Source organism: Cygnus atratus, chromosome 29 (assembly GCF_013377495.2).
Source record: "Cygnus atratus isolate AKBS03 ecotype Queensland, Australia chromosome 29, CAtr_DNAZoo_HiC_assembly, whole genome shotgun sequence".
Classification (NCBI taxonomy): Eukaryota; Metazoa; Chordata; class Aves; order Anseriformes; family Anatidae; genus Cygnus; species Cygnus atratus.
The window spans coordinates 2,152,259-2,174,830 of NC_066390.1; the positions used below are offsets into that span (position 1 = coordinate 2,152,259).

The following is a 22,572-nucleotide window of genomic DNA, read 5'->3' on the forward strand; positions in this document are numbered from 1 at the left end:
TCCGGGACAGCCTGCTGGCATCACTCGGTCATGGTAAAACGGCCCCTGGGCGCACAGAGCTCAGGCCACCGGTGCATCCCTTTGCGCTCCCAGGTTGCTGAGACGATTTCACCCCAAAACCAGCCACTAGACCCCAGCGTGGCACCGCACAAGGACCTCGGCTCCTGGCACAGGACTGCAGAATGCTGATGTCCCATTGCAGGAGCAGCTCCTTGGTCCCTGGTCCAAGCCCTGCCTGGCTGGCTGCAGCAGGGAGCGTAGTTTTACGGCCAGCTGTAAATTCCTGGAGATTGGGGCTCTAAGGGAAAGCTGGCATCAGCCGTAAGTGGAAGGCCGCAAAGGCTTCAAGACAGAGGTTTCTTCTGCTGGGAGGGCTTTGGAGCAGCTCCCTGGCGCTCCCGGTTACTCATCCACGGCGTGAGTCAAGCTCGTTCCTGGAAAAACCCATGCCAGGGCTTGGGCCGGCCAAATCTTGAAGGCGAGTCCGGGAAAAGGAATCAACGAGCCCAAGGGGAGCCCTGCCAAGGCGAGCGAAAAGACGCGGGGGCTGCTCGGAGCCAGCGGGAGCCACGCTCATCAAGCGAAGCGAGCGGGGCCGAGCCGAGCTCAGCCGCATGCCCGCGGGCACCAGGGCAGGAGCGAGCTTGGGGAGGGGGTTGCAAGGCTGAAATGGAGCCCCCTGCACGTCCCAGCCTGGACCCCCTTGCCCCAGCGCTGCATTTTGGCTTGCAGACACCTGTGTGAGATGGAGCACAAAAGTGAGAGGGCGCTGTGCATCGGCCCGCAGCGATGTGCCCGGTGCTGGCACCGCGCGCTGTGGGACCCCAGCCCAAGCACGGGTGACCTTGCAGGGGAAACACCCAAAACCAGTTGACCAGGGCTTTTTGCCAGGTTGGGGGTTTAACTCCATTATTTGCAAAATCCTCTTTGCACTGTTGAAAATAAACATTTTTCTCCTGGCCGTGTTGTGCTTTTACCCTTTCCAGCCACTATTGCCCTAAAATGCCCACAGGAAGGTGCGGGGCAGCCCTGTGCGCTGCGCCCACCTCCGCCACTGACGGCTTGCACAACCTTGGTTGCATCACTTCACCTTCGCTTCGCTTCCCACCTTCACGGGGTTTGGGGGGCAAAAACCTGTCCCGACCCCAAATAAAACCTCGGAGGACGATGGGGATCCCCCGTTCCCCCGGCACAGACCCCGGCACCGGGAGCAGCCGTGCGGTGACTTCCCAGGAATCCGCTCATTTCTCCGGAGAGCTGGGAAAAGTATTTTTATTCCCGCTGTGCCGACCGGGAGGAGAGGGATTAAGTTCACCTCCCAAGGTCATGCCAGAGGAGGGTGGCAAAACCAGGAACAGATTTCCCGTCTCCCAAGCCGCTGCATTCGAAGCTCCCATCTGGCTCCCCCCAAAAATAGCGACCGCGGCATCGATCGCCCGGGGCTGCCAACGCGAGAGGCACCCGGGGGGCCCAGGACATCTCGGAGGGACGGCGCGGCGGGTTTGGGCGGGGACAGGGCCCCCCCACGCACACCCAAAAAAAAACCAATAACACTACGGTCCTGTGGAATGTAATGGGGGGGGGCAGTGCTCTGTCCCTCACTGGGGTGTGGGGGTAAAGGGGGGTTCCTGGTGAAGACGGAGCCCATGATGGTGCATGGGATGGGGAGGGGGCCGAGGAGGGAGGCAGCCCCCCCATCCCCTGCACCTCTGCCAGCTGGGGCTCTGCGGCACCAGGGAAAGTGCCGCCCCCCCCCCCCCCAAAATGCAAGCGGGGGGCTCAGAGCAGCAGCACAAGCGGTCCCCCCCCCAAGCGGTGAGATGTCCCCGGGGCAAGGACCCCCCCGCAGGGACACGCAGCCCCCCCACCTTGCCGCACGCCGTGCCCAGCCCCACCACTATGCCACAGCCCCCCCGAACGTCCTTGTCCCCCCCCGGCCGTACTCTCCATCCTTCCCCGAGGTGCAGCATCTCCCCCCTGCCCCCCCCCCCCCGGGCTCTGCTCCCCCCCCCGGAGCCCCCGGGCTCCCAAATCCCTGCCGAGCACCAGCACCCCCCGGCACCCGCACCCCAAGGTGGGGGGGCACCATTCCTCCCAGCCGGGGGGGTCCCTTTGCCCCGCACCGCCAGGACCCCAACAGTGTCACCCCCCCCTCGCAGCACCCTTCATCCCTAGACCTCTTTCTCCTGCCCCCCCCAAACCCCACCTCCCCCAGCCCCAAATTATTCCCGTCCCCCCCCTTAACCCCGCTACGACCACATTTTCCCTGCTGGGTGCGGGGGGGGGACGGGGGCACCCCAAGCTCCGGGACCCCCGTGCCCCCCCCATCCTCCCCTCGCCCCCCCGTGCCCCCCCTCCGTGCGCTCCGCGGCCCCGCTGCCTCTCCCCCCTTCCCCGCTTCGCCCCCCCCCCCCCCGAACTCAACCGGGCTCTCTTTATCATAAATATATAAATTATGCTAATTACGGCATTGCATATTCACCGCGGCGGGGCCCGCCGCCCCCCGCCCGGCCCCGGCCCCGGCCCCGGCCCCGGCCCCGCACCGGCCCCGCACCGGCCCCGCACTCACCGGCGGGCTCCGCGCGGCCCCGCGCCCGCTCCCGCTCCGCTGCCGGCGAGAATTAAAAATTCATCGCGGCGGCGGCGGCGGCACAAAGGGGAGGGAGGCGGCGAGCGGGGCCCGGAGGCTGGAGGGGGGGGAAAAAGGGAAAAAATAAATAAATAAATAAAAAGGGGGGGGGGGGGGCGGCCCGAGCCCGGAGCTCCCCGAGGAGGGAGGTGTTGGGGGGGGAAAGGGGGAGGTTGGGGTGGGTTTTGGGGGGGTTTGGTGTTTTTTTTTCATTTTTTTCTTTCCCTCGGTGGGATTTTTTAGCTGCTGCGTCATGAACATAATTTATGCGCAGGCCTTTGCCGCATCCCCGGGCTGCCACGCTGCTCGCCGCCGCCGGGGGCGCACGGAGCCCCCCCCCCTTCAGCCCTGAGACCCCCAAAGTCAGAGCTTCCCCAAAACAGAGCCCCCTCCTCAGCCCCGAGACCTCCAAAGTGAGAGCTCCCCCAAAACAGAGCCCCCTTCCTGAGCCCTGAGACCCCCAAATTAAGAGCTACCCCCAATCCCAGACTCTCCAGCCCCATTAAATCCCTGCCTCTCCCCAACACCAGAGCCCCCCGACCCCACTCCCAGCAGCAACCCCCATGCTTTGGGGTCATGCTTTGCAACCCCCCAGCAGCCGTGTCCCCGGTGCACTGGGGGGGGTGTTGAGGGGAGCCCCCCAGCTCTGCACCACCCCTCAATCCCTCCGGCTCCGAGCCGGCTCATCGTAACCCTAATGCAGCATTTGATCACCATAAATTAATGCGTTAATCGTCACATTAACGCGCAGCTCCCCGGGGCAGCACAAAGGGTTCGATCCGCTCCCCGTGCCCCCCGTTAGCCACTTTCTTTTTGGGGCTGCGACTTGGGATGAAGCCCCAGGGCCAAACCCTCTACGGGGCTCAGGGCTTTGCTCCAAAACCACCCCAAAAATCCTCGCCGAGGCTGACGAGGAGGGAGCTGGAGGCCCGGGCAGGAGCAGCGCCTGCCTTGGCCCGGGGAAGCCCCAGTAATAATTCAAGAGGCTCCATGTTCCCGGCATAGCATTAGCCTCAGATCCAGCCTCCCGGCGTAATATGCAGGAGGCTGAGCTCCGAGCCAGACTCGGCTCTCGCAGCCGGCCGGCATCGCGCTCCCCGCCGCAGAGCCTCCCCTCCCTGCCCTCCCTGGGGCTCGGGGGAGTCTGGGGGCTTCGGGGTACGCGCTCGGAGCCTTGGGAGGCTGCTCTCGAAGGTTTTGCCCGAAGGGGATCCACGGGGTCCCAGAAGCGAGGATGCTCGTGGCTGCTCGCACCCACCGGCCACGTAGCGCAGGGGCATGGGCCACGGGGTCGGTGCCAGCGCCCTGTGCCGCGGTCGCTGCTGGATTCCTGCCCGCTGGTGGACCGGGAACAACACTACCGGAGGCTCTTGGATCCTACCGGCAGTTCTCGGCTCTGGGCACGGCCGTGCGGAGCCGTGTGACGTGCCCCAAAGCCGTGCCGGTCCCCAGGCCCCTCCGCCAGCTCGGGGGCACCTGGGCGTCGGGGACGCCGGGAGAAGGAGCGAGGAAAGGCGCACAAAGGGAACTCAGGTGCAACGCGAACCCTGTCACCACGCAATTAAAAGAAGGAAGAAAACTATTTCTATAATTGCAAAGCTCGTTAGAAGCACAGGTGCAATTCTGCGGCTTTTCAAGCCAACTTACGGACCAATTACAGCCTGTTTGGAATCATTAAAAAGAAAGGCAGCGAAGTGTATTCTCTTGCATGTCGTGTCTTTTACAATTTTTTAAATTGCAACTTTCTTCTTACTTCCTGGCAGGAAAAAAGGAGGAAAACAAAGACAAAATCTCCAACTTAGCATCTCAGTTATTGGTGCCTCTTAAAAATGAGCACGGCTTGACAAAGCTGAATTATTTTTCTTTCACATCTGTGTTAGCTGAAAGAATTACGCCTTTTGTCTGTCCTTGCAGAAAAAGCCAATGCACTGGTTTATAACTTTGTCTTTTAACACTTTTTCCAGTCCATCATAAGATTTTCATAACTTTTTTCCAAAATGAACTTCTGATCATCCCATGAATGCAAAAAAAAAAAAAAAAAAAAGTATTTGAAAATTGTAATAGGCATTCTTGTTTAAAAAAAAAAGCGTAAATGCCACGGGTGGTTCTTCCCAGGCTAAAATTCTCTCCCACGTGCCTTCCTGGGTGTACAGAAAGGTTTCCTGAATTAATGCAACCTACCCTCGACTAGCCTCATCTTGCAACACACCGTGGCAATATTTCGTGCCGGTTAGCAACAAATTGGAGGAGCTCAGCGCACGGCGAGGGGGGCCGGGGGCTCACGCCGCATGCTCACATTCAACAAGAATTAAACAGGTGCTCAACGCCTGGCCGAGGCTCGCGCCCAGGCACAAATACTGACAACAGGCAGCCAGCACCGGCCACATTTTCGTTAATAACCGAACTGGATATGTTAAAGCATCTTCGCTTGCATACAGCTGCTATTTGAGACTGCAGCGCAATTCTGCTGAGAGCCTGGTTTGCATATGCTGTGCTGTGATTATGAATATTTAAATACCTCCATCTAGTTGAATTGCAGGCTCATTTACATACATTGGCATACTGCTTAATATAATGCATATGGGGAACAGGGTGCACGTTGCATTTTTAATTTTTCTTGAAGAGGAATTGATTTTATGAGTGCTGAAAAGCTTTTTTTTCCTCAGGAAAATAGCCTGTTTGGAGAGGGGGGTGGATTTTAATTAACTGACAGGAAGAGCTGGCAAAACTAAAATGCTGACTGCAAGAATGTGTCCTTTGTTCCAGAGCTCGCTCTGCCGACGAGAACTCTTGGTAGGTAACCAAATTAATATCGCAGCTCTCTTGCCCACGCTTCTTTCGCTGCTCCCATCACACACAGCAATGGGTCAGAGAAGGGTTTGCACCTGACCATCCTGCTTCTGGCACATCCAATTTGCTACAGAAAGGTTTCCAGCCCTGCCAGGGACGTGTATACCACAAACCAGCCTATTCCAGATGTTCCAAGAACTTAATGACTGGGAGCGCAGGAAAAAGGGAGCCAGATTTTATTTTGGCCTCCGCACTGCAAAGCGACTCCAGGTGCTCCCAAACCTTCCGCACACCTGAGTTAAGCACTCGATTTCTTTGGTACTCCGATAGATCCAGCCTCTGCCCTGTTTTTCTCCTTAGAGCTGGAAATAGGCTCTAAAATTTCCATGTTGTTTTTTTTTTTTCAGGCCACTTTGTTGTGTTGGACGCAATGCAGTCCTGGCAAATCCAAGTACAAATCCCCTCGATTTCAGTGGTGTGGGGAGGAAGGGCATGATTTTCTCCAGGTGGAAGATGTCATTAAATAATTAACAACCGATTATTCATTGTTTTTATATAATTAACTACAGGCCTACACCCATAGCATGTCCACTGTCTCAAAGTACTTTTTGCCCCCAATTACTCACATGAGCAAAGTTTCACAAACACAGCTCTGATTTTAAGGCCACAGATATCAACAGCAGAATTTTTACGCTTTAAGTAACAAAACAGCAGTCGTTACCCCAGCCAGCTCTGCTTTTAATAGCGGTTAAATAACCCCGTGTTGTGTAAATAAGGACTCCCAGCCCAGGCCTCTGCTCGCCGGGATCCCAGAGCTGAGCATCTGGGCGTTATCTCGTTCGTGTTATCTGCAGCAGCCCCTTCGCCCTCCAGCTGTGCCCGGTGTGGGAAGCAAAGTCCGCGGCCAGGCATCCCGAAACCTCCTCCAGGTTTCCATCCCGGGGCTGCGCAGCACGAGGCACCACGAGCCGATTTTACACAGCTTTGGGCTTTCACGGGAGTTTTCCTCTTGGAGTCACAAGAGACCCTTAAAGAAGGCAACGGGTGATAAAAATACAAATGAAACAATCCCAGGGCGTTTGAAGGCAGCTGCTTTTGGAAGAGCCTGGCTCTGCTGGCTGGAAATGTTTTCTCCTTGTCTTTCACACCTCGCAGAGCATTTCCACTTGTCCTCTGCAAAGAAGTTTTCTTTATAACGGTATCAGAGGAGCGGAAGAAGGCACGTTTCTTGGAATAAATCAGGAGCTGCTGAACGGCCTGAACCCCCGGCCGCTCCAGCAGGTTCCAGGGCTTTGCAGGGTTGGGTTCGGAGAGAAAACATCAGGGCTCCGTCCCTCAGAAATCACCTTCCCAGTGCAGCTCCTTCCCCTTCCCTTGCTTTCACCCCCCTCGCTCTGCATTTCCATGGGCAAGTTCCAAGCCATCTTCTCTCCCACTTTAAAGGGTAAATATTTTTTTACAGTTCCTGTACAGTTACAAGGTGAAGAACATTTTCCAGGCATGAATTATTTATGAAGCCCTCCCAGGCACACCAGCCAGCTTGCATATTCATCAGGCACCCAGTACATTATTCATGAGAAGTTCGCTTAAATTGGGAGAGAACAATGATATTGTTGATTGAGATGCCTGGAAATGAGCTTGAAAAAGAGGGCTGTGCCTTCAAACGCTGGGCAAAATGCAGCCAGAAAGTTCATCAAAATCACAAAAGAAAGGGAGACTGGCTTTCTTTATTGTGTTCTTTCATTGCCACCCATACGCATTACTATATATATATTTATTTATTTTTAAAAAGGAAGACTTGACACACAGACTCTGCACCATACCTTATCTAAGCACAGCTCCAGACCCCTGGCTGAACCTTCTACTCCTGGATCTTCAGCAGTTTATTACTTCCAACAGATTTTTGGAGTGGCAGTTAGCCCTAAACTCCCACCAAATTTGTTAAGTGTTGTTACAGGAAACCTCACCCTCGTTCTCTAACCCAGTTTTGGATCAGAGGCAGATGCCGGGGCTTTGTTGAATGGGGCTGGTATTAAATAAATGGGACTGAATGGTGTTTGAAGGCCCGGACACCTCCGCATGGCTGTGGAAAGTATCGGTGGGGAGGCCGGGACACCGGGAGCACCTGCAGCACTTGGGTGATGCTCCTAAACATCGCTGTGTCTTTTGGGACACATTTTGGGACAGCCTCTTCGGGTTAGATCACTGAAGTTTATTCAGGCGATAGATCACCAGGGCAAACGCGGAGACCGGGGACTGCCCATTTTTGGGATTCGAGGCAAAAAGAGTGCTTAGACCAAACTTAGACCAAAGAGGTGTCATTTCCACAAGGCACTGGGGGATCTGGGGCAGCTGCGGGCTTCTGGAGGCAGAAAACGGGGCCCTGAGGGGGGCCTGGGGAAAGGCCCGGGGCCTGTCCTGCCCCCCCACGGACACGGCGCAGAAGAGCCCACACAACCTGGAGGCCTCAGGAGCCAAGCGAGCGCTAGTCACGCTAATGAGCTGCTCTCCCTGCTGATGCCTCACGCAGTCCTTGAGGCTTAATTAAGCTTAACGATGTTTGGAGGTCAGCGGCCATTCCCAGTCTTTTAAGCGGGAGCTCAGAGGCGGCTTCTGGGGGTGCGATTTGGGGGGAAGCAGGGGGAGCACCAAGGGCTCTGCTTGGACCCCCCCCATTTCCTTGGTCCCTGGCCTGGGGAAAGGCCTGGTCTGACCCCCCCCAAATCACCCCAGGCTATGCAGGGTTATACCCCCCCAAATCGCCCCCTGGGCCATATAGGGTGACTCCCCCCCCCCCCCCAAATCACCTCAGGCCATACCCATACAGGGTGACCCCCCCCATATCACCCTGGGCTATACAGGGTGACCCCACCTCAAATCACCCCTGGTCCATACAGGATGACCCCCCCGCCCCCCAAGTCACCCCGGGCCATACAGGGTGACCCCCCCCACCCCAACGCCCCTGGGCCATGCTGGGTGACCCCCATACAAACAAATGGGCTACACACGGTGCCCCCCCCCCAAATCACTCCCGGGCAGTACAAGACCCCCCCTCACCCTCAGGCCCTGCCTCTCCAGGCCCCCTTTTTACCCCTGGAATCTACCCACAGCCCCCCCCATACCTCAGTTCCCCTCCCTCAGCCTCAGGACACCCCCCCCGTCCCCCCCCAGGCCCTGCCTGACGCCCCCCCCCGCCCCAAAAGGTCAGGGGGTAAAAGGGGGGGAGCGGCCCCTTTAAGAGCGCTCGGCCCCGCCCCCGCGCGCGGTGACGCAGCTGCGGGCGTGGAGCGGCCGCTTCCTGCCCCCGCCCCCCCCCCCGCGCCCCCGCGGGCCGCAGTGACAGGCAGGCGGGAGCGCGCGCGGCGCGGGCACAGCGGGACCGGGCCGCCGCCGCCGCCGCCGCCATGAACGGCAAAGGCAAGGACCGGGCCGCGCCGCGACCCCCCCCCCGCCCCGCCTGGCGCCACCCCTACCCGGGGACGCGGCGCCTTTAAGGGCCTCGCCGCAGCGCGTGACCGCGCGGCCGGGCCGGGGCCGAGCGGACCAATGGGAGCGGGGCGGGCGGGGGGGCGGGCTCGCGGTTGCCATGGCGCCGCTCGGCTCGGCCGGGCCGTTAACCCTTTGTGTGCCGGACGGTGTGTGGGGGGAAGCCCGGTGACGTAAGGGGCGGGGGGGCGTTAAGCGCTGGGGGGGGGGGGAGCCTTCGGGTGACGTCAGTGGATCCCCCGCATGACGTCACGAGGGCCGGGTGAGGTAACGGGGGGGGCCCTCGAGCAGGGGGGGGTCACTGGGGCGGGGGGGGGACCCCGCAGGCCGGGGGGGGCAGGGACTGGGGACCCGCTCTGGTGACGTTGGGGACCTCCCCGGGTGACGTCAGGGGGGACCCGCTTCGCGGGGGGGGTGGGCAAGCGGGGGTTCGGGGTGACGTCATGGGGGGGGCACGGGGACCCTCCCGGGTGATTTGGGGAACCGGGGGACGGCGGCGGGGGCCGCTGAGCCCCCCCCCCCCCAAAGATAAAAGGGGCCGGGGGAGAGCGGGGGGGGGGGCTCCGGGGGGGGAACCGCATCCTGCCCCCCCCCATGACCCTGGGACCCCCCCCGGGCAGCCCCGAGGACCCCCGGGAGGGTGGTGCTGGCGGGGGGAGGGGTCACGGCCGCCGCTGCTCCCCCCGGGGGGGGGGGTCCCGGTGTCCCCCGGGGGGGTCCCGGTGTCCCCCGGTGCCGCTCCGCCGCGCGTTTCCGTTTTGGGGTGAATTCTCGTGTTTCTGACTCGCGGCGAATTGCCGTTTTTTCCCCGCAGGGCAGTACCCCCCCCAGCCCGCCTACCCGGTGCAGCCCCCCGCCAACCCCCCCGTGTACCCGCAGGCCCTGCCGCTGCCCCAGCCGCCGCCCTACACGGACGCGCCGCCTGCGTACTCCGAGGTAGGTGGGGGGCTGCTCGTGGGGTTTGCTTCTCCTAAAGAAAAGGAATCCCTGGCTAAACGTGTCACTGATTATTATTATTATTATTAATTATTATTATTATAATTATTTTTAATCTGGAGGGCTGGTTTGCTGCTCCTATCCCTGGGCCCCAAATCGACGTGAATCCAAGGCACGGGCGTTGCTCGGAGCTTCCCTTTGAGCTAAGGGGATCCCCAGCGAGCCCCCAGCCAAAAATCCGTCTGTGGCAATGTCCTGGGTGGACTCTTGGGGGCTGTGGGGGATCTCTCCCCGAGCAGCAGCAGCGGGAAATTGCCCCCCCCCCCCCAGCCCCAACACACACAACTAAACGCCCGGGGCAGAGCGCTCCCCTGGGCAGGCAGGAGGGTGAAAGTCTAGCTCAGGGCTTGTTTTGAGTAAGCAGGTGGGTGTGGGGAGTAATAAAGCTCTAAACCTGCCTGCGTGGCTTTTTTTTTTTTTTTTTTTTTTTTTTCAGCTTTACCGTCCCAGCTTCGTGCCTCTGGGGGCCGCCACCGTCCCCACCATGTCCGCGGCGTACCCGGGCACTTCGGTCTTCCTGCCCGTGGCCCAGTCCGTGGCCGTGGGTCCCATCGGCTCCTCCGTCCCCATGGCCTATTACCCCGTGGGCCCCGTGTATCCCCCAGGCTCCACGGTCCTCGTCGAAGGCGGCTTTGATGCTGGAGCCAGGTTTGGGGCCGGCGGAACAGCCAGCATCCCTGTGAGTACAGCCAGCTCCTCAAGGCGTCGCGCGCTTCGGTCGTGGGGGTGCGCGGGGGAGACGAGCCTGGTTCTGTGAGCAAAGCGAATTTGTCGCGTTGGTTGGGAGAGAAGGAGGCTCCTGCCTTCGTGCGGAGGGTTTTGCTCTCTCTGAGCTCGGCTGAGAGCAGCCGACGTGTGGCTCCGGGGCTCTGTCTGCTCGCAGACCCCAGGTCAGCCCGGGGGCCACACTGTAACATGCCCCGGAGGGAGGCAAGGCAGCAGCAGGGCTGCTGGGTGACCTGGCTGCAGCTCGCCCTCGCTCCCTGCTGCCCTGGAGCTCCTCAGACTCGCGGCCACGCCAGGGTTTTGCTCCTCTGCACGCACAAAAAACCTCCCAAAAGCAGAGGGCAGGGCGTGGAAGCCGAGCGTTTCCCACCCTGGCCTCGATCCCCGCCTGGCAGCCAGCAGCAGGTGCCGGGAGCCCGCGATCCCAGGTGGATGGGTGCCAGGAGGAGCTGCAGCGCTCCTCCAGCCACCGTCCTTTCTCTCTTTTGCAGCCCCCCCCTCCTGGCTGTCCCCCCCAACGCCGCCCAGCTGGCCGTCATGCAGGGAGCCAACGTCTTGGTGACGCAGCGGAAGGGGAACTTCTTCCTGGGAGGCTCAGACGGCGGCTACACTATCTGGTGAAGAAGGAAGGGGCCGGGGGGAGAGGGGGGGGGGCTACATTTGCGTAAGGAAAGACATCACATACCGTCAGCACTTCTCACGATGTAACTGCTTTAGTCCATATTAACCCGAGGTTGCAGATCAGACACACCGCTGCGAGGTCTCTTCCTGGCTTGGCGCGGCGGAAAGCAAAGCGAGGAGCCCCTGCGCCGAGAGCGGGGCCTCTGCTGGATGGGGAGGGGAGACGGATTCCCCAAACGAACGCGGGCTGAGCAGCCCTGCCTCTCCCTCGCGTTTCGCTGGGGTGACACCGCAGCGCTGTCGCTGGGCTTTATTAATCGGCTGCTTTGGGGAGGGCGAGGGAGCCGAGCTGGTGGCGGGGCGCGACCCCTTCCCCTCGCGTTCGTGCTGACCGAGCCCCGCAGACGTTGGGGTTTCCCCTCCAGAGAAGCAAAGGTGCTGGGTAGGAAGCGAGGCAACCTTCACCTCCCAGTACCAGGGGCACCTCGGCGCTTCTTCCTTCCTGACCTCACTCTAGAGCGGATCCCTCGAAGCACCCTGTGCTCGCAGTCGCCCTTCGCTCCCCTCTAGGAAGGTATGCAGCTGGCGTGTGTCATGGGATTTCTTTTATACACTCCAAGTAATCTTGGATTTCTTTGCACATTAGATCTAATCAAAGCCATGCTTTGGTGCCAGAAACACAATGCAACTCATGTTTGAACATTTCATTAAATGCTAACTAGGCTTTTAGGACTATGCTTAATAAACCAACTCTTTTTCTTTTTTTTTTTGAACTCAACCTGGTGTCCTGACACCACAACTCCTTAAGGCTGTTGTTCAAACAGAGAGGCTGGTTACCATCTGCACAAGGGTGTGTAGCAACTGTCAATCAACACACAAATTAGCTTGGTTAATCAGTTGTTTTACGAATGCATACTTCAGAAATGACTTGGGTATAATGAAGTCTTAGTAGGGTTAAGAAGAATATTTCAGGGATCCTCAGTGTTTTTCTTTTTTTGTTTTGTTTTATGAAGAAAAATATCAGATTCAAATATATTTTATCTCAAGGTTTCAGTTTAATCTAAATCTGTGTCCTGTATATGTTGTGTTTAACCATCCAACTGACTGTTATGGAAGTTCAGCATTACGTATCTCTCTGTATACACTGTGGTGCACTTAACTTGTGGATTTTTTTATACTAAAAAAAAGTAGAATAAAGACTATTTTGAAAATTTGAATAAAGTGGCAGACTTGCGTTAGACTTCAAATAAACCCCCTTGGCTCCTGCCCGTCGCACGCCTTAGGGTTTCTTCGCTTATTTCCTCTTTGCTGCTATTTTGCAAACTTCCTCCTTCAGGTTTTTTTTGGGGGGCTGATTTAAAGGAGGAACTGCCCGTGCCAGCAGCCCCTTGTGACCTGGGTGATCGATCAGGCTGCTTGTAAGCATTCTCCACCTTAGCCTCGAAATTAGCCACGCTGATTACCCCAACCCTAAACCCAGAGCAGAATAACTTAATTGTTTTGTGAGATAAGGAAAAAACAACAGCGATTCTTCACGCATTTGTCACCGGGCTGTATTAGAAAGCACCAAAGGGAGGACAGGGTGCGAGCAGCCGGAGCGGGGCTGTGCTCTGCCACGCCTGGTTTTTATCTTCTATGGTTTGCTTAATAAATTAAGGGAAAAAAAAAAAGGAAAAAAAAAAGAAAAAAAAGCTAGATCCCAGACTCTGAGAAATTTAGGCCACATGGCGTCAGACCTGAGTGCAAGAGAGGGGCGCGCGCTGCACCCGGGGGCTCAGATGAAATACTCTTCCTTCTCCTTGGAGGGGGCGTCCTCCATCTGCACCGACACGTCCGTCTCGGCCGCCGGCTGCTCGTAGGTGAGGTAGCTGCCTTTGTTTCTGTACAGGTAGATGATGATCACCACCAGGACCGTCAGCAGGGTGATGAACACCAGCGTGATAACAACTGCCGGGGGAAAGGCGGAGAGGAGCAGGATTTAGCCCCGAGCGGTCTGTCCGGAGCTGCTGCCCGGTCGGCGGGGTGGCCGCGGCATGGAGCCCCTACCTGCGATGACAGCCGTGTTGGCGTCCTCATGCAGAGGGGGGGTGTGCGCCTTCTTCAGCCCTGGGGTTGTCAGCTCTTCTGCAGCAGCGTTGGGGAAGGAGAGAGGAAAGTGAGCGAGGCCGGTACCGAGCCGGCTCTGAGCTGGACGGGGCACGCGGTGGCCTCGGGCGAGGGCTCCTGGAGGCTTTTGGGGCAAAAAGGCAAACAGGGGTCCCGGGGTCTTACCTGCAGCTAGCGGGGGCTGAGCTCCTTCCATGGCATCGGCCCTGGCGCTGCCGGCTCCTTCCAGGCGAGGGTCTGGGCTCCTTCACGACTACCAAGAAAAGGAAGAAAAGCTGTGAGTGTGCAGGGCAGGGGCCGGCACAGCACGGGTCCGCTGCTGTGAGGGGCTCGGTGCTGAGCCAGCACTGATGGTGCTGGACAGCCGGGAAACGCTCAGTGCAGGGGCTTTGCTCGGGCTGGTAGAGAGGCGCAGGCTGGGGCAGGAATTGCTGCTGCGGGTTGGAGCGAGCTGTGCCGGGGCCGTGCATCCCAGCCGGCAGGCGTGCGTTGGGGAAATGGGCTGCAGGTTTGGCAATTTGCTCTCAAAAGTTTTAAGTTTTGCGGAGCCAAATTGCCTTTGCCTGTAAAGCCTTGCAAAACCTCGCAAATCTGACACCCGGAGCTGCTGCAGCCGTGACTCTGCCCCTGCAAAGCCCCCTCCTGAGCACGCTGGGGGACGAGCAGCCACCAAACCCATCCGCAGCAACAACCTTGGCAGCCCCCAAAATAAGTGGTCGCTGCTGCTGCTGGCAGGCCCGGGGCAACGGCTCCTGCGCTCGGGCACAAGTGACTCAGCGGCCCTGCGGAGAGACGCCGCTAGATGTCAGGAGCAAATTAATCTCACCCAAAAAAAAAAACAAAAACCAAAAACAGAAAAAAGAAGCAAATTGAACCACCAGGAGCGAGCCGAGCGCTGGACGCGTGCCCGAAGCGGGAGCCGCTGGATGCGGCCCCCTGGCACGGCCGGGGATGCTGTGAGGGTTGGAGACGCCAGGAGCTGCCCTCGGGAGCTGCCCTCGCCCTGCTCGTCCCATCGTGTGCCCGTGTGACTCAAAGTGCTGTCGGGCCGGGGCTTGTTCAGCCTGAGCGTGCAAACCAGCCCTGACAGCAGCAGGGTTTGCATCCAGCCGCCAGCGGAGCCCAGCCGCCGGGGCGTACAGCGCCGGGTGAATTTGGGCTCACAGCCCCCTGCCCGGCGCCGTGCAGCGGTGCTCGCGCTGTACCCGCTCAGCAGACGGGGCCCCAGGACCCCGAGATGCTGGGACCCCGAGCTCGGCAACTTTGCCCCGGCCTCGACAACTTTGCCCCGGGCTCAGGCGAGCCGCGGACCGGCTGCAGAGCGCAGAACCAGTTTCTCGAGTGCGATGCAGAGCAGACGGTCCCGCTGGCACCGCCGCTGCAATCCAGCGTTGCAAAAAAACCCGTCTGAGCCCAGCGATGTGGGACAAAGTTTCAAAGCCCAGTGCAGAAGCTTGCATGGCATTTAAACCAGGAAATTTGCTTTAAAGCTCTGCCGATAGCGATGTCTGGGCGGAGGAGCTGGGAACGAGCCATCTCTGGGGCTGAACCTGCCTTGCATGGGGACAACCTGCAAGCACACAGCCTCCGAAGGCAGCTGCTGCCTTGCCATGGAGCAGCAGCAGCTTGGGCTGCTTTGGAGTAAGGGATGGATAATATTTCTGTAAGAACCTACTGCTGGGATTTCAAGGAAAGGAGGAAAAAAACGCTGCTGATTGCACAGGGAGCTGGGTGCTTTGAGGAGAGGGGTCCCTGGGGGCATTCGGCCAGAGTTTTGTTTCTGTATAAACATGGTGCTGCCCATGGGTCCCTGTAAAGCTCGCTGGAGCTATAACCAAAGCAGCCGGCACGCACCTGGCCCCATTTCACCCAAAATTCAGCTCTGGGAAGAGACTCCGGCAGGAAAACATCATCGCTCAACCATTAAAGCAAAGCCCCCCCGTGTTGCATCCCAGCAGGAGCCCGGCCACCCCACATCGCTCCCGTATCCCTCCCCACCGCACCGGCACCATGGGAAGGAGCCCCCGTGCTCAGCATGGGGGGGCCCAACGGGGCAGGGATCGCAGCACGGCGGGTACCTTGGCGGGGCAGGATGCGGCCACGAGCTGGCGTGGGGTCGGGGTGTCCGCGGCACGCAGGGTGCTGTGCCACAGCCAGGCTGACCCAGCTTCCCCAGCGTGCCAGATCCCTACAGATCTCCATGTGCTTTTAAAGCAGGAGTTGGGGAAAAAAAAAAAAAAAAAAAAAGCTACCAAAAAACCCAACCCGAATCTTCCTCATTCTTGCGTGCTGGCCAAATCCTCCGAGTTGCTCAAGAGCGGTTCCCATGGCGGAGCCCTCCCCGCCCTGCAGCTCCCAAAAAGCTTGAGAGCAGTCGGGTGCAGGGGATGCTCGACACCCCCTTCGCAGCCCCCAGATCCCAAACCCAGTGGCCAGAGGCTGGGGCAAGCAAAGATGCTGGGTGACCCCGTTTCCTGCTCCGTCTCACCACGCTACATCCTGGGAACGGCGCCTTGTGCTCTCCCAGCGCCCTGCCGGGCTTTTGCTCGGGTTTCTGCTGATTTAAGCTCTGTTTAAGCTTCACCTCTCGCCGCGGTGAGCTGAGGCCGTTCCGCTTCCTGCTTGCTCCTGGGGAAGCCGCTCACCAGCGGAATCCAGTGGCCGTGCACCCATCCAGGCAGCGATGCTTTGGCACGGCAGCCTGGCCCCTTTGCAGCGGGGCCCAGCAGATACCACCACCCAGCAGCTCCACGGGGCAGCCACCGATGCAGGGCCTCGTGCTTCATCGAATGCCCATTTGCTACGCAAACCCACGCATGCAGAAACACCCCTCGGCCCCCCCCCCCCCCCCCCGAATCTCCCCACATCTCCCCGTACCTGTGCCAGCTGCGCCGGGGCGAGGGGCTGCCGGCACCATGTGCGCTCGCCGCTGCCTGTGCAGCCCCGCCAGGGCACAGCCCAGGCGTTTCCCCTTCCTGCCTCACCTTTCCAGTTCCACTGCCCTGATAATAAAGGCTGCAATTCCTCCCCGCTTAACCCCTTGCTGGCGAGGGAGAGGGGATCCCGCAGCAGCCCCGTGGCCACGCGAGCGCTTTGGGTGCGCGCCAGAGCAGCCACGCATCGCACGAGGCTCGGCCAGCGGGGTCCGCTTCAATTCGCAGGATTTCAAGGCGAATTGGGGCTCTTTTTCTGCATGGCAGCAGATTTTGGGGAGAGGAGCAGCCAGCCTGGCGTGAAGAAACCAGCCCGACGCCTTCCTCGTGAGTCACCGCAAACCGCAGAGGTGGCCTGGCGGTGCCGGGGGAGAATGGGGAAACAAATCCCACCTGGATCCAGCCCTAAACCCACAGGCAGGGAGCTCCCACGTGAGCCGGTGATGATGCCCAGGCATCCCCAAGCTGTGCTTTTTGGCAATTTTGCGTGGGCTGCTCCAGCTGTGCCGCATTGCAACCCCCCAGCGCTGCCTCTCAGGATGGAGACGAGATGCCCGGCGCCGATATTCGGCCCTCGGTCGCCTTTCCAGAAAATTCCACCTCTTCTTGCTGCGTTTTCAGGCACCGGTGTCTGCCCTCTGCCTTTATTTCAGATGTGACGGGGGGGTTGTAAAGCGCGTTACGGTTAAACAAAGTTATCTGCAGGCAGCCCCATAAAAGCTCCTTCCCCTCCCTCCTGCCCGCACCTCTCCGGGCGCTGGGCTCACAGGGACGTGAGGGTTTCGCTGGGATCCTGGGGGGGGTCCTGGCTCGCGTCCTGCTCCAGTTCCCCGGGTGTCCCTTGCTCCTGGGGACACAGAGAGCGGGGTGATGCCGGGCTGGAGACCTCGTGCTTCGGTCCGTGGGGATGAAGCAGAGCCCTCGCTGCACCCACCTCAGTTTGGGAGCCGGGGGGGGCGGCGCTGTCCTGGATGCAGCCACTTGATCCCTCCTCGAGGGCCAGCTCCAGCCCCATCTACAGCCGGATGAGCAACGCACCGGGCTGGGACTCACCTCCTTGCCCCCCCACCCCCCCACCCCCAGCCCCATATCCCCTCGCTGGGGCCGGAACCGCTGGGAAACATTTGCTGGGTGCAGCCCCCAGCACGGCGTCCTGGGCCCCCCCCCGCCCCCTCCGGACACCAGCTCGTGGCACGTCACCCCCCCCGCCGCTCTCACCTGCATTTTGGCCGCCTTCGGCGACACATCCACCACCTCCACGCTCTCCTCGGAGTCGCTGTGCTCTCCCACAGCCCCAGCGAGCTGGCACGCATCCTGCCCACCGCCCAGGGACGGGCACCCTCGTGCCTCTGCCGTGGGCCCGGTGGCACCGTGGGTGCTGGCTGGGGATGGTGGGTCCCCCCCCGAGCTGCCTCCAGTGCTCTCAGAACGTGCGAGACCCTCGCTGTCGGCGCCGTCCGGATCCTCTGTGGCACTTTTTGGCTCCTCTGGCACGGTGCTGGTGGCCGTGGCAATAGCCTCAGATAAAATCAGTGAGGCCAGGGAGGCGGCGATGCCCTCGGCTCCCGCCTGCACCCCTCCATCAGCCCCTGCCGCCTCCAGACCAGCAGACACGGGGCTCCCAGCCCGGCTTTTGGGGAGCCCAGGGGACCCAGTGCCCTTGGACACCCCCGTTTCAGGGGACGGAGCTTCAGGGGTGAGGACAGGCTCCTGGGACTCCTCGCTGGAGACCGATGCGGTTTCTGACGCAGACCCCATGCTCGCTGGTGAGGCTGGAGGAGGACCAGGGACGGGAGCACCCAGCTCGCCAGCACCCATCACCGCGGGGCCATTGGAGATGCTTTCAGCAGCGTCGCTGCCCTCCTCGGGGGATGCTGATGCCATCTCCGCTTCCAGCACAGGCTCCCAGTCCGGGCGTGGGGCCGGCGAGGTGGGTGGCTCGCCCGGTGCCTTCCCTGGGCATGGGTACATGGCTGGGGGGCTCACGGGTGAGGAGATGACCAGAGAGCGCCGGTTGCTGCACGGAGGGAGGACAGAGGGGAGTTTAAGTCCCTGTGAGCCCCCGAATGCCGCTGGATCCCACTTGGGTGCATGCAGCAGCACCACCACAGCACCCTGCACCCAGCACCAGGAGATGCTCGTCCATCCCCAGGGACCGCAGGCAGAGCCTGGGGGCTGCAGCACCCATCTGCTTCCTTGGGGAGGGGGCGATTCAGCGGCGTGAGCCTCCCCCTTTACCTGGAGACGCCTTTGATGATGAAGACTTTGCTGGAGTGCTGCTTGTCCAGTTTGCCCATCACCTCGTAGAGGTCGCGGTTGAGCTGCACGGGTAGGAGAGAAACCCATCAGAGCCCCCTGGGAACCCCGGGGCTCCCACTCCCCACCCTGCGTGGGCTTGGAGCCCACTGCCATGCCCCTGGGCAAATCTCAGTTAAAAAGCGGCTGGTTTGGGACCGGAAAGCAGCCCCGCTGCCGAGGAAGTCACATCTCCCATCCTTCCTCTCCTTGGCTCTCGAGGCAGCAGTCGGGAAAATTTTTTACCCCAGCGCAACTTCCCAGGGCTGACATTAACACAAAGCAAGCAACCCACCCCCGCCCCCATTTATCCACCACAGAATCAATTGATAAAAAAGCTTTTTTTCCTAGCCCCAGGACTGCTGTAACTCTCAGGTTAGGCTGGGGGAAAACAACAGCACTCGTCACCCAACAACGCCATCGGCACGCTGGAGCCAACGCGGGTCCCTACAGCAAACGGCGAGCAGCGCGACGCCGGCGAGGGGGGAGGAATTCTGGGGGGTCTTACCTTGCTCATCTCCTTGTAGAAGATGTCCCGGAGGTTGGAGATGTTCTGGAAGATGGTCACGTAGCAGGCGATGCGGCTGCGGGAGAGAAAGCGGGGTGGAGGCAGAGGGAGGAGGGTGGCCGGGGGGTTGCGGAGCCCCCCCCGCCACAAGCACCCATCCTCGGGTGGGGACGAGAGGGGCCTGGGTGCCTGTCCCGGGCTGTCCTGCTGCGGGGGCAGTGCTGCCATCTCCCGGCTGTGACTGCCCCACGTCCCCAAGCCACCGCACCGCCGGCAGCACCCATGGGGGCTCGGGGGAGAACCCCCCCAGTTCTCCCCAGCAGTGGACGAACAGCGCCGAGCTGGCACCGTGTGGTTATCAGCCAAGATCTGGGGAGCTGCCACACATGAATTTGCAAGGCTTTCGCTCAGACAACGCCATTCCAAGGGGCCCACTTGGGTTTTGGGGTGGGGGCTGGATTTGCCGCCCTGCCCCCCCAGAAGGTGCATTTTGGCAGAGCAGAGCGGGCTCGTCCCGTGCGCCACGCACGATACCTGCTGTAGAGGACGGGCAGCTCCTCCCGAAGCTCCCTGTTCAGGTCTTCAAACACCGCCTGGGCTTTGTTGAACTCCTCCTCAGCCTGCGGAGAGGCAAGGGGGGGGCGTGGGGTTCCCGGTGTGATGCACGGCCCCACCGGCCACCCCGGGCAGGGCTCCCGCGCCAGCCTCAACCTTGGCGATTTTGGCCTCGTCCTTCTTTTTGGCGTTCTGCAGGGCTTCGAGGTGGTGCCGGGCGCTGTCGTAGTCCACCAGCTTGCGGCCCCGCTTGGCAATGCGCTCCTGAGGGGGGGGCACCGGGGGCTCAGCTGCGAGCTGGCTGCGTGCTGCGCCGTGCCACCGCCCGCGGGGGTACCTTAATGTCACCGAACTGCGCCAGGTAGTTCTCCATCAGCCGCAGCGCCTGATCGGCCAGCTTCGCCTCGTAGTCTTCCCACAGGAGGTTGTTGCTCTGCGGGGACGAAAAGGGGACAGGGATGAGTGGGGGCAGAGCTCCTGGCCCCCCACCCCCCCCCGGCGCTCGCTGGCTGGACGTGCTGGGCTGCCTCCCCCGGGAGCCGGCTCTGCGCCCCCCGACCCGCGGGGGCTGTCCCCAAGGGGGCTCACATCTGCTATGGCTTTCAGCTCCGCGTGGCCGTCCCAGTCGGGGCTGTAAATCTCCTGCAGAGTTTCGGCCACTTTCCGGGAGCTTTCGTGCATCACTGCGGTGGGGGTTGCAAAAATTCAGAGCATGCCGCAGGTTTGCAATGCATGGCAAGAAAAGGCAGCAGGGCTTGGCTCCCTCTGGCTCCACCGAGCTGCGTTTCCTGGGGCCGGGGTGCGGACGGGGGCTTGCACCCTACCTTTCACTGCGCTGACAAAAGCCTTGAGGTCTTTGTAGAGTTTGTTGCCTTCATTCTGCAAATCAAATGTATTGGGGAGGGGGGGAGGTCAGAACCCCATGGGCAGGGGTGGTGGGGGCCACAAGCCCACTGGGGACGTGCAGAGCACAAGAGGCTGTGGGCATGGGGATGGCACGGGCATGGCACGGGGTGTCCCTGTCCCCCCCCGGGGTCCCCTCCGCTCCCTGGTGCAACCTGCTGCAGCTGGAAATTGTAGGCGCTTTGCTCGAACTGCTCGTCCTTGGTCTCGACGGTTTTGCCCAGTTTCTGCAAAACCTGCGATGGGGAGAGGGGGAGACGCGTTGGCACGGAGCATGGCAGAGCTCTACCGGCCGGGGGGCCCCTCCTGAGGACCTGACGGCCCCAGCTTGGAGCCCACCCGGGCTGGGGTTTGCCTTAGGGATGCAAAACCTCTGCACAAAAAAACCTCGGTGGTTTTTATTTTTAGGGGAAAAGAGTGGCTTTTTGGGAGCCAGGCCAACACGGTGTCCCTACCACCCTCATTTATGACACCCTACAGGTCTGTGCTCCCCAAAACATCCCTGCAGGTGAACCCAGGTGCAGGCAAAGCCCCAGGGTGCTGCCCCACTGGGAACTGGTGACGCTGCTGGGAGGAGGAGGAGGAGCTGCGGATGAAGGCCACCCTCAGCTTCCCCATCACAGCAGCAGCGCAGTGCGAGGGGTAGCCAGGAAGAGGCTGGTCCCTGGAAGCGACCGGGGCCTGTCCCGGGCTGATAGGGCTGCGGAAGGGCTGAATTTAGCCCCGAGCCCCTGCCAGGAACCGCGGGAGCTGCTCCTTGCTTTTTTAGGGAAAAAAAAACAGAGGGGATGGTCTCGAAAGAGCATCAAATCACCCCGTTTTGACCTGCTTCCGCAGCCCTTCCCCCTGCTTCCTGCCACTACAGCAGCGCTGCGGGGGCCACCCTGGTGCCAGGTCCCTGCTGTCACTGTCACTGCCAGGGACGGGGGACCCAGCCCCAGCCCGAGGGATCCCGGTGCCACCTGCACCCACCGCCTGGCAGCCTGCACCGGAAGATGTTACTTTTTTTGGAAAAAAATTGCTTTTTGAGGCTACCAAAACACCCTGGGGGGCTTTGGGGGCAAGTTTGCAAACCCAAAGCCTTGCAGCAAGGGTGGAGTCTGCCCAGAGATGCGTGCAAGCACGCAGAGGTACCCAAATTAACGCCCCAAGAGCACCCATGGGTGCTGTCTGGTGCCCAGCAAGAGCAGCCCCTCGGTGCCACCCTACCCTCACCCTGGGAGAAATTCAATAGGAAGATGAAATAAGGGATGGGGAGGGCCGGGCCGTACCTTCTCCTGTGCCCGGCTGAACCGCTTCTGGACCTGCTTGGCGAAGAGCCCGGCTCCCCCGCTCTTGCCCTCTGCCATGGCTGCAGCTTGCCGCGCGGTTTCTGCTTTCGGCATCAACTTGTGGTCGAGTGTTTGCTGCGGAAGTTCGAAACGAGGCATCCGCTGAGCGCCCGGGCACCCCCCGCTGCGAGCCACCCCGAAAAACCCAGCCGCGAGGGTGGGACGAAGCGGGGGCACGAGCGCATCCAAGCTGCGGTAACCCTTGCACGAGTTTCTGTTTGGGTTTTTAATTTTGCTTTTGGAGTCAGTTCTGCAATTCTTTGAGTTTTTTTTCCCACCCCAAGCCAGGCTGGGGCGTAACGTGGTGAGCCTAGCGCTAACGGGACGCACGTAAACAGGCTTTGGCCCTGCAGCCCTGGGCGAGGTGATGGCAGACACCGCATCCATCCCCTCTCATTGCAAATGAGTTTTGGAAGAAAAACAGAGCTTGGGGGCAGGGAGAAATCCTGGCCCTGTCCCCCTACTGTGTCGCTGCTCCAGAGCGGCTCAGAGTGTTTTTCCCTTCGGCCCAAGGACGTTTCAGCTGCCCGGGGCTGGTTGCTTCTTCCCCATGGATCTTTTCTGAGCCGCTGTGCAAGGCGGAAGAGGGACCTGGCCAAAGGGATGCCCCCAAAGATGGGAGGGCGAAGGACGCTGTGTGTTGGGGAAGAATTGCATGGGTGCAGGCAGGAGAAGTGGGGCAAAGCACCCTCA

At 60.4% G+C, this 22,572-nt stretch overlaps 3 protein-coding genes across 5 annotated transcripts; 1 reads left to right on the forward strand and 2 right to left on the reverse strand.

Moving 5' to 3' along the window:
* Nucleotides 1-8,766: 8,766 nt before the first annotated feature.
* DAZAP2 (DAZ associated protein 2) lies at nt 8,767-12,469 on the forward strand. The gene is given in 5 exon segments (XM_050716011.1): nt 8,767-8,836; nt 9,720-9,841; nt 10,338-10,580; nt 11,119-11,136; nt 11,138-12,469. Coding segments are annotated over 5 exon segments (507 nt in total). The 5' UTR covers nt 8,767-8,823; the 3' UTR covers nt 11,249-12,469.
* Nucleotides 12,470-12,478: 9 nt separating this feature from the next.
* On the reverse strand, nt 12,479-16,304 carry SMAGP (small cell adhesion glycoprotein). 3 transcript variants are annotated; one of them, XM_035571072.2, is made up of 4 exons: nt 16,232-16,304; nt 13,520-13,607; nt 13,295-13,372; nt 12,479-13,195 (listed from the first exon to the last, which is right to left on the reverse strand). In XM_035571072.2, exons 2-4 carry the CDS (start codon nt 13,548-13,550, stop codon nt 13,023-13,025), a joined length of 282 nt encoding a protein of 93 aa, XP_035426965.1. In that variant the 5' UTR covers nt 13,551-13,607; nt 16,232-16,304; the 3' UTR covers nt 12,479-13,022. The 3 variants fall into 3 exon arrangements, with proteins under 3 accessions (XP_035426965.1, XP_035426962.1, XP_035426963.1); XM_035571069.2 differs by lacking the exon at nt 16,232-16,304 and adding an exon at nt 15,433-15,552; XM_035571070.2 differs by lacking the exon at nt 16,232-16,304 and adding an exon at nt 14,047-14,108.
* A 746-nt stretch (nt 16,305-17,050) lies between these two features.
* Nucleotides 17,051-21,897, reverse strand: BIN2 (bridging integrator 2). Its single transcript, XM_050715988.1, has 13 exons — nt 21,820-21,897; nt 20,704-20,784; nt 20,470-20,524; nt 20,234-20,328; nt 19,983-20,078; nt 19,802-19,909; nt 19,625-19,710; nt 19,091-19,166; nt 18,526-18,608; nt 17,902-18,304; nt 17,506-17,856; nt 17,222-17,302; nt 17,051-17,134 (listed from the first exon to the last, which is right to left on the reverse strand). Exons 1-13 carry the CDS (start codon nt 21,895-21,897, stop codon nt 17,051-17,053), a joined length of 1,677 nt encoding a protein of 558 aa, XP_050571945.1.
* Between the last annotated feature and the right edge of the window lie 675 nt (nt 21,898-22,572).